The sequence below is a fragment of the Leptinotarsa decemlineata genome, unplaced genomic scaffold (genome assembly GCF_025532065.1).
Source record: "Leptinotarsa decemlineata unplaced genomic scaffold, Ldec_3_MD MMD2_tig00000218_RagTag_RagTag, whole genome shotgun sequence".
Taxonomy (NCBI): domain Eukaryota; kingdom Metazoa; phylum Arthropoda; class Insecta; order Coleoptera; family Chrysomelidae; genus Leptinotarsa; species Leptinotarsa decemlineata.
The window spans coordinates 2,501,897-2,514,532 of NW_027412545.1; the positions used below are offsets into that span (position 1 = coordinate 2,501,897).

Consider the following 12,636-nt stretch of genomic DNA (forward strand, 5'->3'; position numbering starts at 1 on the left):
AAAAAATATTCACATATAAAAATACTGAGTAAACAATATATAAACACTACAATAAGTCAGCAAAATTTCTATTTCTGGTAAAAGTTATTTTGAGGTATTTATTGTGATTTAGGTATAGACTACTATTGCCACAGATTTCTGCAAATGGATCAAGATCATTTAGCAATCTCCCACAGTCCTGGAATTTTTGATGGTTCGATAAATCTTGAGGACGACCGCATATAGTAAAAAGTTCGAGTGTTCAACAATATTGTTAATATTAATTATAAAAAATTATGTTTCCAAGTAACTCCACTGTGGTACACCTGATGTAACCACAAAAGGTTCTGGTTGGTAACCGTTGATATCCACAACTTGATGCCTTTCTTTAGTATGTGGCAATATCCACACCGGGAGATGCAAATCTATGACGAACTCCGCAAGTCTTTCAATGATCAAGTTATAACTTATTTCATCAAAAGGCTGGCTGAAATCCGTATAAATCACATCCACTTGCATCTGATCATCCATACTCTCTATCACATAATCTGCAAACTCTATTAAATTAGTATCAATGGATCTACAGGGAAAAACCATATGGTTGTTTTATTATCTTATTTTGACAAATGCGTAATAATGACCAGATTCAACGCCAGAACCACAGTGAACAATGACTGCATGAAGATTGTAATAGCAGTTTGCTAGATTGAAGTGTTCTTCTATTTCTAACTTTCGTAAGAGTGTGGTGCATCTGTCAGAGGGGTTGAGTCATCTTTTTTAAAACATATTTCCTGGAATACATAGTTTGCTAATAGGTCTATAATTTTCAATATTACGCTTAACGCCACCCGTGAGGAGTGGCATGATGATAGAAGATTTCCACCTACTAGGAAGTATTCCTGTGCGAAAAACAGGTGGTATCAAGAAATTGCTCTGATTATGAAATGAAATGAGAAATGTTTACATTATGGTTCATAAAACTACAACATATGTTTTACTCTACACTGTATACATATGTAAAACATGATCATAAAATGGAGATTTTAATCTTGTCTTTTTTTGCAGTTATAGCTAAAGACAAATGGGAAAATATAATGAAAGAAAATTCATGGAATAATGTAGAGTTAAGAGATAACCGATATAATCAAATCATTCATATGGTATCTGCTGCCAAAGGAGCTGAGGAATTCTACTCTATTGAGGTGGGTAGTATCATAGTAGTAGTAGTTTCAGAAAATAATTTGTTATCTTAGTTAAGTAGTAAAACCTAGTTTCCGTCGACTTTTGAGCACAGAAAAAGGTAATCAGAATTCTGGCTGGTGCATCTTCAAGTGCACACTGCAGGCCATTATTCATTCGTTATAGTTTATTAACAATGCCTAGTTTGTATATATTCCAAACTCTGATATAACAATATTTCAATTATTCCTAGAAATGAGCAAATCCATGAACATATCACTAGAAATAACTCTCAACGTCAGCTCATTGAGGACATTAAATCCTCAAATATCAATGTCTTTAAAAGGCGACTCAAGATTTTTCTATTGCAAAAAGCATACTTCTCTGTGGATGATTTTCTCCTTGAATCCCAATTTGATGGTAGCTTATTAACTTTTTTTAATGTACCTATGTTTTATATTGACTTTTTTCATGTTTGACTTGTTGAATCAGCCAGTATTTTATGATGAAGTTATTTTTTTTTGTCCAATGTGATTGTAAAGGAAAACTGATTCAATAAATGTTTGATTGATTGTTTTGAAACTATTTTTTTAAACAATATTGCAACATTGTTATAACTTTAAAAAATAGTACATGGATATTTTATGTTTTAAACATTTTCTTTGTAATTAATTTCACCCGGACCATATTCTCTATATCAAGGCTTACCTTATGGCCGTCAAAATATCACATTTAATTTATTCATTGATTTATTTTTTTTTAATTGGATATATATATATATATATATATACATATATATATATATATATATATATATATATATATATATATATATATATATATATTTCATTAGTTACATATTATTCATTATAACATTAAAATCAACAGTTCAAAAATAACTTTTCAAAACGCTCAAAGATGCGAACTCGTTTCCTTCTTTTCATAAAAGAGGAAGTATGCATCTCCACTCACAAGCAATTTTGGTGATTATGTTTGGACTGAAAAGAATATAGCAAAAATATTTTCCAGGATCATGCATGTCGATCTGAGGGTGTTGAATTGGCAAGAATACTGGATACAAAAGCAGCAGCATCTTGGGTGGGACATCCATATTTTGACGTAATAGATAATTCAACCGACTTTGAAGGAAAGATGAGGAGAATGATTGAAGTTATTTGTCATAAAATAGGAATCGACACTGCCGACAGGTTGCTGAAGAATTCCCGCAAACACAAATTTCTCGTTGAAGGTCCTTTACCACCTGATTCGATATTTCCTCCTTTTCAAGATTTCGAGGTTGTTCACAATTACCTGCAGTCTAACTCTCCCAATCAAGTCAGATTGCGCAAGCGTGGCCAGAAAGGTGAGAAAAGAAAGTTATTCAAAGTGAGATATTTATAACATGAAATCATTTTTATGAAATGTTTCTACAAAGTGTGAAAAAATGTGATTTTTAAACGAAGATCTGATCAGATATCTATTCACATAGTTATTGAAATGTTTATATACAAAAATTTTCCAGAATATATTGGTAACTGAAGGTATATGTTTTTTTTTATTTTATTTTAAAAGACTGAGAACTGGTAGAAGATGGAAAAGTGGTAACGTTTGAATAAGTATATTTCTTAAGTTGGGACAATACGAAAAAAACACAAAAATGTTTGAAAATAGATCATTATTTATACAGCGAAATGCATAAGGAAAAATCATTTAAATTGGTAGCCCTTCAAAAATAAAATCATAAGTCATATTCTGTAATCTCGCTGGAAATAGTAAATCTTGAACAAAATTATATGAAAAAAATAGCTCTCTATAATTTTACAAGATAATGATGACAGTTTATTCTTGTCACCTTACTAACATTATATTTAGACATCTCTTAAGGGTTTATATTATTATACAAAGTAAATTCAATAAAAGAAAAACTTGATTGACACTTAAACTAAGACCAATAGAAGATGACAGAAACGTATGTTTTTGTCATTTAAATTCAAGACTCATAAAAAAAATGTAATAATTATGAAAGATAAAGCAATATTGATTTATTTTTGAATAAAAATAGTACTCTTATAAGTCCATACATTCAGTCCAGTAAGTAGTATCAATACACAAATAAGTTCATATAAAATAACATGTTAAATCTATAAACAAAATATCTTACTGAAAAAACAACTACTTTGAAATAAAAAAATAGAGAACATCACTGACAATTATTATTGTATTGTCTGTTGAAATTAAAACTAATTGTGCAGCTTTTTGGGTTCCTCAGTTTAGAATGAACTCTTCCAAATGAGAAGAATAGTCGGAAGAAGCAGCTGCACCGAATAACTGGGTAAATATGGGAAACACTTTTTATGGGTTTCACTTTTTCAAGCAGATCGTCGCAAAATACAATATCAGTTTAAGTTTGTCATCTAAAACCGAATTTTAGTTTGTCATCTCCTGATGATGCTAACTTGGTCGGCGAAATGCGCGTTGAAATAAAGTATTCTATACTTTTGCTACATGGGAAATTTGTTTCATTAGATTCAGCACCAATCACTCTTAGTGAGACCAAGAAAAACATTGAGTAGCCTGCCGCATTTGCACACAGAATCAAGGCACGCTCGCAAATTTGACCGTTTGTACTACAGAACTGACTTATCTGACTGAATTTGATTTTGATTTTTCAAGAGGAATTTTCGCTTGAGAAAGCTCTTGTATAGAAAATCAAGTGTTGCGATTCTGTAAAACTGTTATAATGAAAATCAAAATTAATCTCATTGAGTAAGTTATTACAAATGCTCTGTTGAGTAATAAATGGACTATATACTGTTTGAAAATAAAGTATAATGAACTTTGTACAAGATTGTTGAATAAATCCATCTAATGAACAAGAAGGTTTTGTTATGACTTTCAGTGTTCTTTACATCACATTCTTACATCACTCTACTCTTGTTTTAGCACTGGTATGTCTAGCCTTTAGGGCGAAGGAATACATTTTTACTTCCATCATGCTTTAAGTGCCATGAGCTTACAGACATTAGAGTTTTTAGGTGTTAACAGGCTCAAGAAGAGATATTGGAAGTATACGTTTCAGAGCCAAATTAGCGAACTATTTGAAATGAGCTATAATGTAAAGGAAGTAAATTTCTTGAAAACATAATATAATGTCATCCAAGCAGCACAGTTTCTGTAAGAATAAGTTAACCACATCTGCTTGAAGTGAGTTAACCAAATTCGCTGAAAAATATGTCATATATTTTTTATTTCAATAGGGTGTTCAATGCTATCAATTATACTCATTAGATCGAAAAATTAAATAGGTTAGGAATTCGTAGTGATGTCAAGAAATGGATTGAATCATATCTGAGTGAGAGGAAACAAGTAGTCGTCATTAAAAACGTCATGTTTCACAAGCTCATGAAAAAGTTGAAGTACCAGAGGGATCCTTACTGTGACATTGTCTCTTCATACTCTCGTGAATGATATAAATGATATTTGCACAACTCTAGATTTGAAAATGGTATATGCGGATGACACTAATTCTTTAATAAATAGTAAATCTAATAATTCTATACCTATAACTAATTCCTGTGCATAGAGTAGAGATATTGTTATTATATATTTAGTCATGATATTGCCATTCCTTCATATTCATTTTCTGATTCTCAATTTAATATCTGATAACTTGATCAGGGTAAAGAGAAAAGACATTCATAACTACTACACTCGAAGTGGTAGTAAGCTTCAACAGTTATTTTCTAGACTTGCATTAGGACAGAATTCACACACTAATCAATAGGTGAAGTTTGATAACATACTCTTTGATCTGTTTAGTAATACGATAATACAGTAAAGTTTAAGAAAGGTGAATATTTACTGCATAATACTTTTTACTGTACAGAGTAGCATTTCAACACAACATGTGAATGTCAAACTTGTGTAAATGTATGTGTTTTGCTGTTGTTTGTGTTTCAATTTGTAACTTCATATATGTATATATTGGTGTATAATATGAGAATTTTTAATCTGAACACATATTTTTTCACTAGAACAATTACCTGTTAAACATTAAATTTTTGTGATATGAAGAATAGTTACAGCTTATAAATAATTTTTTTCACTACTAACCTGAGAAATTGCTATTAGTCACTCCATTCCCCTAACAAGAATCAATATTTCTCACCCTTGGTAAATAATGATAATAAAAAAACACCTAGGTAAATAATTTTAAAGATATTCACAGAAACTTTTGTTAACTTGATTATCAACTAGAAATAGGAAATTGAACATTGGAAATAAGCTTGAAAATTATTTGAAATTATAATTAATTGTACAATTGTGATAAATCAGGCGGAGTACACATCATCTCTAAATCATTGTCACTTGAATTTTCACCCATTTTCCAATTAATTATATTGACGTTTTACTTATATAGATCTTTCAACTTCTTCAAAATGACATCTAAATTTGAATTAAAACCGCATTTGGCAAACTGACAGCAATAATAATCATTGTACAGTGTTTGGTTGTCATGGAAACGCCGGCAAACGTTTTCATGGCCTAAGTAGATGTTGCGCGCTTATCATCGACATCTCATATTCAACATGGAAACTGTACCGTTTCAATTTGACATGCAACAATTCATAGCTGCCTTGGGTGATCATATAACCAAGGAAATTTTTTTCTCACTATAATGCAGAATTGAGAAATTCTAAGTTCTGAACATACAGAAGCGATGAGAGAAGTGGAACATTGAAATATATCAAAAATGCAATGAGATATTTCCTAGATTCATATCAAAATTTGACACATGCCAAATTTTTACATAAATAAAGCCAGTTTGATTAAAAACACGCTTCACTCTACTTGATATTCTGATATGTTCAACAAATTGTTAGAAAATTACTAATGCCAAAATTAAAATTGTTAATATATCAATGTTAGTAGTGAAAAAAATTCTATATATAACTCGGCTGAGAAAGCTATTATTTACCTCGCACATTATATCCCTTGGCGCTACGCGCCTCAGGATATAAAAATGCTGGGTAAATAATACCTCACTTCTCACCCTAGGTATATAATATACTATTTGATTGACTGATTGATATTGGTCAAACAATTGATCCACTGATAATACAGTTGAACAGTCATTCTTCCAAATCTGATTTTCATTACTTAGAACGTTTTACCTATTATTGTTACATGGTTTACTATTATATGTTATGTATTTCTTTTATATTATACTTTCATGTTTTTTATTTTCGAAAATGAAAGATTTGTTTGTATATTTTATCTTTTATATTTCAAAACATGAAGGTTGCTTTTTCATTCAACAAGTCAACATAAATTCCTTGAAGACTCAGCAATGCCTCTGTCAGTAAGTCGTTGCTGAGACTTCAACATTCATCCTCGCAGTCAACGCACATGATTCGTTGATAATGTCTGCTACAGTAGCAGGCGAAACGTTAGTACTTCAGGTTCCATTCTACCACACTCTATCGCCCGGATTGTGTTCTCTTCAAGCATAAATGTGCCTCCCATATTAAATCAGGGACTACTTCTATTCATCCACCATCTGTATGAAGATTTCAGTAAGATTGAGCGGGAGTATTTTCCATCTTCTACCGGTATAAGATTCATTTTCCTAAGAGATATTTTTTTGATGAATAGTAAAAGTTTACTGGTTTCATTTTTAATGTGAACTCAGGTAACGTGTATACATTTTTACTAACCAACTAAAATACCTCTAACATGGGTTTTATTTTCTATACATCTGAAGTAGAAAACAAGGAAAATGGAAAATTTTATTATGATGAAACTTGTTACATAATTGTGTTCGCATAAAATGAATTTTTTACAAGGAGCTGAAAATTTTTTTTTTAGAATAATGTTGATTACGTACTTCAGAATTGTATATGTATTTTTAGAGACAGATTCAAAGACATCATACAAAAACTACACAATTGGTACTAAACAATTATGCACATAATATCAACCCTTCTACACGGCATGGCTTGAAAAAATCCATTCATATTTCGATGGAAATAACTAATACATGGCTAATATATTGAATCAATGAAAAATATTATATCATACTCATTGTGAATTTCATCAGTTCGGACTTCCATTGTCTAATATGATATAAATTGATTTGAAATACCTGAAAGAATCTGTAAAAAAATTAAAAAAGATTAGCTGAAAAATAACAATTATATTAAGTAAAAAACTGAAATTACAATGAAATAAAATACAAGCAACAACAAAAAATAAACAAAAAAATTGAACTATTAACACGATATGAAAATAAAAAAATTATTAACAAGAAATGAAAATTAAAAAAATAAAATTAAAAGATTCCAAACCAAGTTACTTCACGACGCGACGTTTCGATTGTTAGTATTCACAATCGTCTTCGGGTGATAACTGGACTTATTCCTCCGAGATCTGACTATTTATAGGTCATTCGAGTGCTTTCACTTATCCCCTCCTCCCTCTCTCCGCTTCATTGGTTTTAGCGAAAGCTGACCGTATGGCGGGAGTTGGTCGTGTTCCGCTTGATTAGAAGTTTCTATACGTTGCGTATCTCTACACTAGCTTGGCTGAATGTGTTGTTGGACAACATATATGCGGCTTCTTTGAATTTTCTCCCAAACCAGTGTTCTTCCTTGTGGATGATTTCAGCTTGAGCCCACTTGACGTTCCTCTAATCAAGCGGAACACGACCCACCGCGCCAAACGGTCAGCTTCCGCTAAAACCAATGAAGCGGAGAGAGGGAAGAGGGGATAGGTGAAATCACTCGAATGACCTATAAATAGTCTAGGAGGAATAAGTCCAGTTATCACCCGAAGACGATTGTGGACACTAACAATCGAAACGTCGTGAAGTAACTTGGTTTGGAATCTTTTAATTTTCATTGCTTGTTGATATATTTTTTTTAATTTTCATCTCGTGTTAATAGTTCAATTTTTTTATTTTTTGTTGTTGCTTGTATTTTATTTCATTGTAATTTCAGTTTTTTGCCTTATATAATTTTTATTTTTCAGCTAATCTGTTTTAATTTTTTTACAGATTCTTTCAGGTATTTCAAATCAATTTATATCATATTAGACAATGGAAGTCTGAACTGATGAAATGCACCACGAAACATTGTCAACTACCTTTAAACATACTCATTGTGGTTGCATTTGATATTTGTATTTATAATAACAATACTTTTTTGATGATTCAGGTAAATATGATGTGCATAATTGTTCTAAAGAATAATGCACCACGACGCATTAGTGTTAACTAATTCATTCATATTTAATCAAATGTTTCAGGTCACTACAGTTATATTCAAACTGTGAGAAGGCAGAATCAACCGGGAGGACAGGTTGTTGAGGTTAAAACTCAAATAACACATCGTGATTATATAAATCTGTTGACTCAAAAAGATAATTTGCATTTTACGATCTACAAGAGACGAAGGTGCTTCATTCATAACAACCAGTATTTTCAACTTGATCTCTATGAGCAACCAAGCCATCCTAGGTAAGTTTGTTGAATATTTAATGGATAAGAGTAGACAAAAATTCTGAAACACTTTATTCATATCAACATTACTTATAAATCCTAAAAAATTTAAAAAGATATGTTTCAATTTTGTCTTAAGATTATAATGTATTGAATGAGAATCAATAGTGATTAAAATTTAGCGCACATTGCTGGATCTACATTCACTTGAAATCTAAACAATTCCGTTTGCGTATATTCCAAATGAGGAACGCAGTATCCTGATGACCCTGTGAGCAAGCAATAACATAGGGATCAGGAGTCGTTTTCATAGACGCATTTTTTAACAGTAACCACTTGGCAAGTGGTGTATGTCCAAATGTAGCAGCCATTTGCAGAGGTGTCAGTCCTTTGTTATTGGGCTCATCTATATTTGCACCAGCGTAATAGAGTTCTCTGATGCAAGTTGCATTTTTATATTGAGGGTGTCGTATGTAGTAAAATGCAGCTAAGTAGAAGGGAGATTCATTCTTCCGGGACTTCAATTTCACATCAGCGCCTAAAAAAATAAAACTCTTGATAACAACAGTCAAATTTTGATGATTGGGTATATGGTTGGTACAGGAGAAATTCAAAACATCAAAAGAACAGACAGAGAAGTGTATATTACACCAAAATTGTATTATAGGTTTCACAAATGTTTCTCTTACAAACTTCTGAAACTTATCTCTCATAATCGATTGCAGTTCATTAAATTCTTTTACTGAAATAAATATATCTGGAACTGAACGAGGAAAATGCAGTATTCTCACCAAAGCAATTAACTGCATGAATCATGAAATTCTATTGCATACATTGAAAATATATGGTTTTAGTAATGTTTCTTGGAAATGGTTTCAATCATATTTGTCAGATTGTACTCGAATAGTTTTGTCAACAATAAGATTTACAAACCCTTCTATTGCCTTGAGGAGTTCCTCAGGGTTCAGTCTATCGTTCCTGATATACATAAATGATATATTCTGTTCAAAATCTGTTTTTTTCGTTAACCAGCAGTCGCACCCCTACGAACGACAACCCTCAGAAGCCGAAACTTGTGCGAGCTAAGGATTAACGAGGGCTTACCTTTTAAAGTGTGATTCCTAACACGCTCATTAAAATTAATGATGACACCACAATATTATGGCGCTCCAGTAACGATAATGAAATCAGTGAGATGAACTTAATTTCGAACTTACACAAGAAACTGTCATCTGAATGTTTTGTAATAAGTATTATTTTGGGAGAATTAAGTTTGTCTGCACCGAGAGCTATCTACTTCATATTTGTTTTTGGAGAAATATCACGCAAGTTGTGATGAATACGGTATTTGTGTTACAAAAGAGTGCCCTTGGATATATTTGTAAGGCAAAACCCAGAAAATATTGCAAACTCCTATTTTTACAAAAATTTATAACATTAACTTACATTTCTATTTTATAAAATGTGTGTATAGTACACAGTAAATGTATTTTTGCCACCCAATTCATTAGCAGGCATAAATTCATTTATTTCATTATTACTCAGTTTTCAAAAAAATACTTCTTTGGAGGATGTTTGAAAACGAAGTGAACCAAACAAAAAACTGCAAGTGTTATTAGATTTTTTTCCTATTCTAAAGACAGGCAGATTTTATTCTCCAAAACGTTAAGATAAGTATCTGTATGATTTCTTAGCTCTTTTTTTAAAAGGCCAAATTATTAAATATGACACATTACTGATATTAAAATCATTTTTCTTTTGTGAAAAATACTTTGAATCCACACACTAACTTATCTGGGTGAACTGAAATGTTTGCCCATTCTACAGCTAATAATAATAATAATATCGTCTTTATTATCTTCTAATACATTTAAAGCAAATTAATCAGGAACAGTTCATTTATTATATGAAGATAAAAGGCGAAGTTCAATTTACATGATGACAAGTCATCATTCAATTGCTCTTCCACTTAACCTCAATCTGGTTCCACAATCTGAAAATGGGCTGTAGCCCATTTACAATCTGGAAATGGGCTACAGCCCATTTCCAAATTGTAAATGTTGAAAAACACCAAAAAAAAGGTCGATATAAAACTCTGAAATCTTTTACAAAAAAACTGGATATCATTCAATAAATTTCTGATTGATCTTTTTTGTTGATTGATTTCCCTTGTCCTGTTACGTTTCCTAAGTTGATAACCAAGTGAGTTCTCTAAAATGAAGGAGCAGAAGACAGATAACATACATACATAAAGAGTTAGTTTCACATGATTAGCACCTATATTAAAAAATGTAATAAATAATACCTGATACTATTGTTTGTTGTAAGACCGGTAGATTAATATTTATTTTGTTCGATTGATGAACTATTTATTTTGTAGAAATTCTTATTAAATATAGGATAAAGAAAATACTTATGTCTGATTTCTCCTAAGTTCATTTGTTACAACCGATTACGGTTTGTTAGGCCATTTTCAAGTATCTGATAATGGTCTAACAAACAAAAACCGGCATAACAAATAATAAACTTAGTAGAAATTAAACAAAAGTATTTTCTTTATCCTATATTTAATTTTTTTTTTGTTCATTGTCACCAAGTGAAATTTACTCCATAATGTTTTGAATCTATTAACATACCCCCTTTCTAATAATAACAAGGCTACTTTTCATCCATACCTTGCTATACTTTACATTTCCATTATTGACTTGTTACTTAATGAGTAGATGTCCAGATTTTGATGAACAGAAAACAAATTCTCATTCTTTCTGTGTTCTCCAATTTTGAAATAGATATGTGACAAGTATATTTCCCTATTGTGAAATACTATTGTAATATATATGTAGTAAATATGCAATATCTTTCAGTTTCTGTCTGTCTGTCTGTTTAAAATATGTTTTTCCATTAATCAGCTGTCGCCCCCATATGAACGACAACTCTCAAAAGTTGAGAACTTGTGTGAGCTAAGGACTAACGAGGTCTTACCTTTTAACGTGTGATTCCTAACAAGGTTTCAGAATCGTCCCAGCTTCAACCAGATAAATTCTCTCGAGAAAAATATCTGGTCAAGGCGGGAATCGAACCCACGGCCTTCTGATCGTGAGTCGGGCGCTCTACCACCGTGGCCAATTCCACAAAATGAGGTACCTCATATAACTGTATTTTTACTATGGATTGCTATTGTGCAAATATTATATTTCATTGAATATTATTTCATTATATGCAAAATTGCAAATGTTTAGATGAACAAAATTTAAGATTAATTTTAGGATCAACTTGGGCATCGTGGTCCTTGTCTCCGTCTCACTTTTACAAACTGTTGAATGTATATGTTTCCCCAAAAGCATTTATACGTTTTACGTCCTCGTCTCAGTCTTTGTATTCAAATCGCGACTTTGAAAGTTCCCAAATTTCAACTTTCATTGTAATAAAGACTGTGTCAATGATGCGCATGTAAACTGCCATGTCATAGCATACCTAACAATCAGCACGGACACTCCACGATGCCGCCTTTGATCTCAAAAAGTATGAAACGCCATCTTGAAAAGCGGATTACTTAGGGCCCGACTTGCGACATGGTGTCTATAACAGAGGCGTACTGGAAATTTTATCTTGTCATAATTCATGAAATTGAACTTGTTTTCAAATGACTTCATCTAATAAAATAAGGTTCGTCATTTGATTGTTGCTATTTTATTCACCATAATGAATGATATATTGATACGATACTATTTGTAATTCTTTCAAATAATATAAGAAGTAGTTGGTAGCTAAGGGTTTTCAGAATTAGATTTGACTGGCACAAAATGTGAGAATCACTTACGGAAAACACCATCTCGTTTGGTTTGTTGCAACCCACGCAGAAATTTTCCTCTATTCATACATTAAGAGCCGTAGCTGTGACTGGAACCTTTGATGTTGAAGAAGAAACATTCAAATGAAGCCCAATTTCTTAAACTCTAAACATTTTTGTACTTGTTGCA

General features: G+C 31.6%; 2 protein-coding genes across 2 annotated transcripts in view; one reads left to right on the top strand and one right to left on the bottom strand.

Moving 5' to 3' along the window:
* Ttd14 (TRPL translocation defect 14) overlaps positions 1-12,636 on the top strand; it is a 41,950-nt gene that overhangs the window by 25,330 nt on the left and 3,984 nt on the right. The window contains exons 6-8 of the mRNA XM_074173258.1: positions 1,045-1,181; positions 2,188-2,521; positions 8,464-8,674. Of these exons, the coding sequence (XP_074029359.1) occupies positions 1,045-1,181; positions 2,188-2,521; positions 8,464-8,674 (682 nt within the window). The remainder of the gene's footprint in view (positions 1-1,044; positions 1,182-2,187; positions 2,522-8,463; positions 8,675-12,636) is intronic.
* dom (domino helicase) overlaps positions 8,712-12,636 on the bottom strand; it is a 56,389-nt gene continuing 52,464 nt past the window's right edge. The window contains exon 22 of the mRNA XM_074173256.1: positions 8,712-9,194. Coding sequence (XP_074029357.1) covers positions 9,183-9,194 — 12 coding nt within the window. The 3' untranslated portion in view covers positions 8,712-9,182. The remainder of the gene's footprint in view (positions 9,195-12,636) is intronic.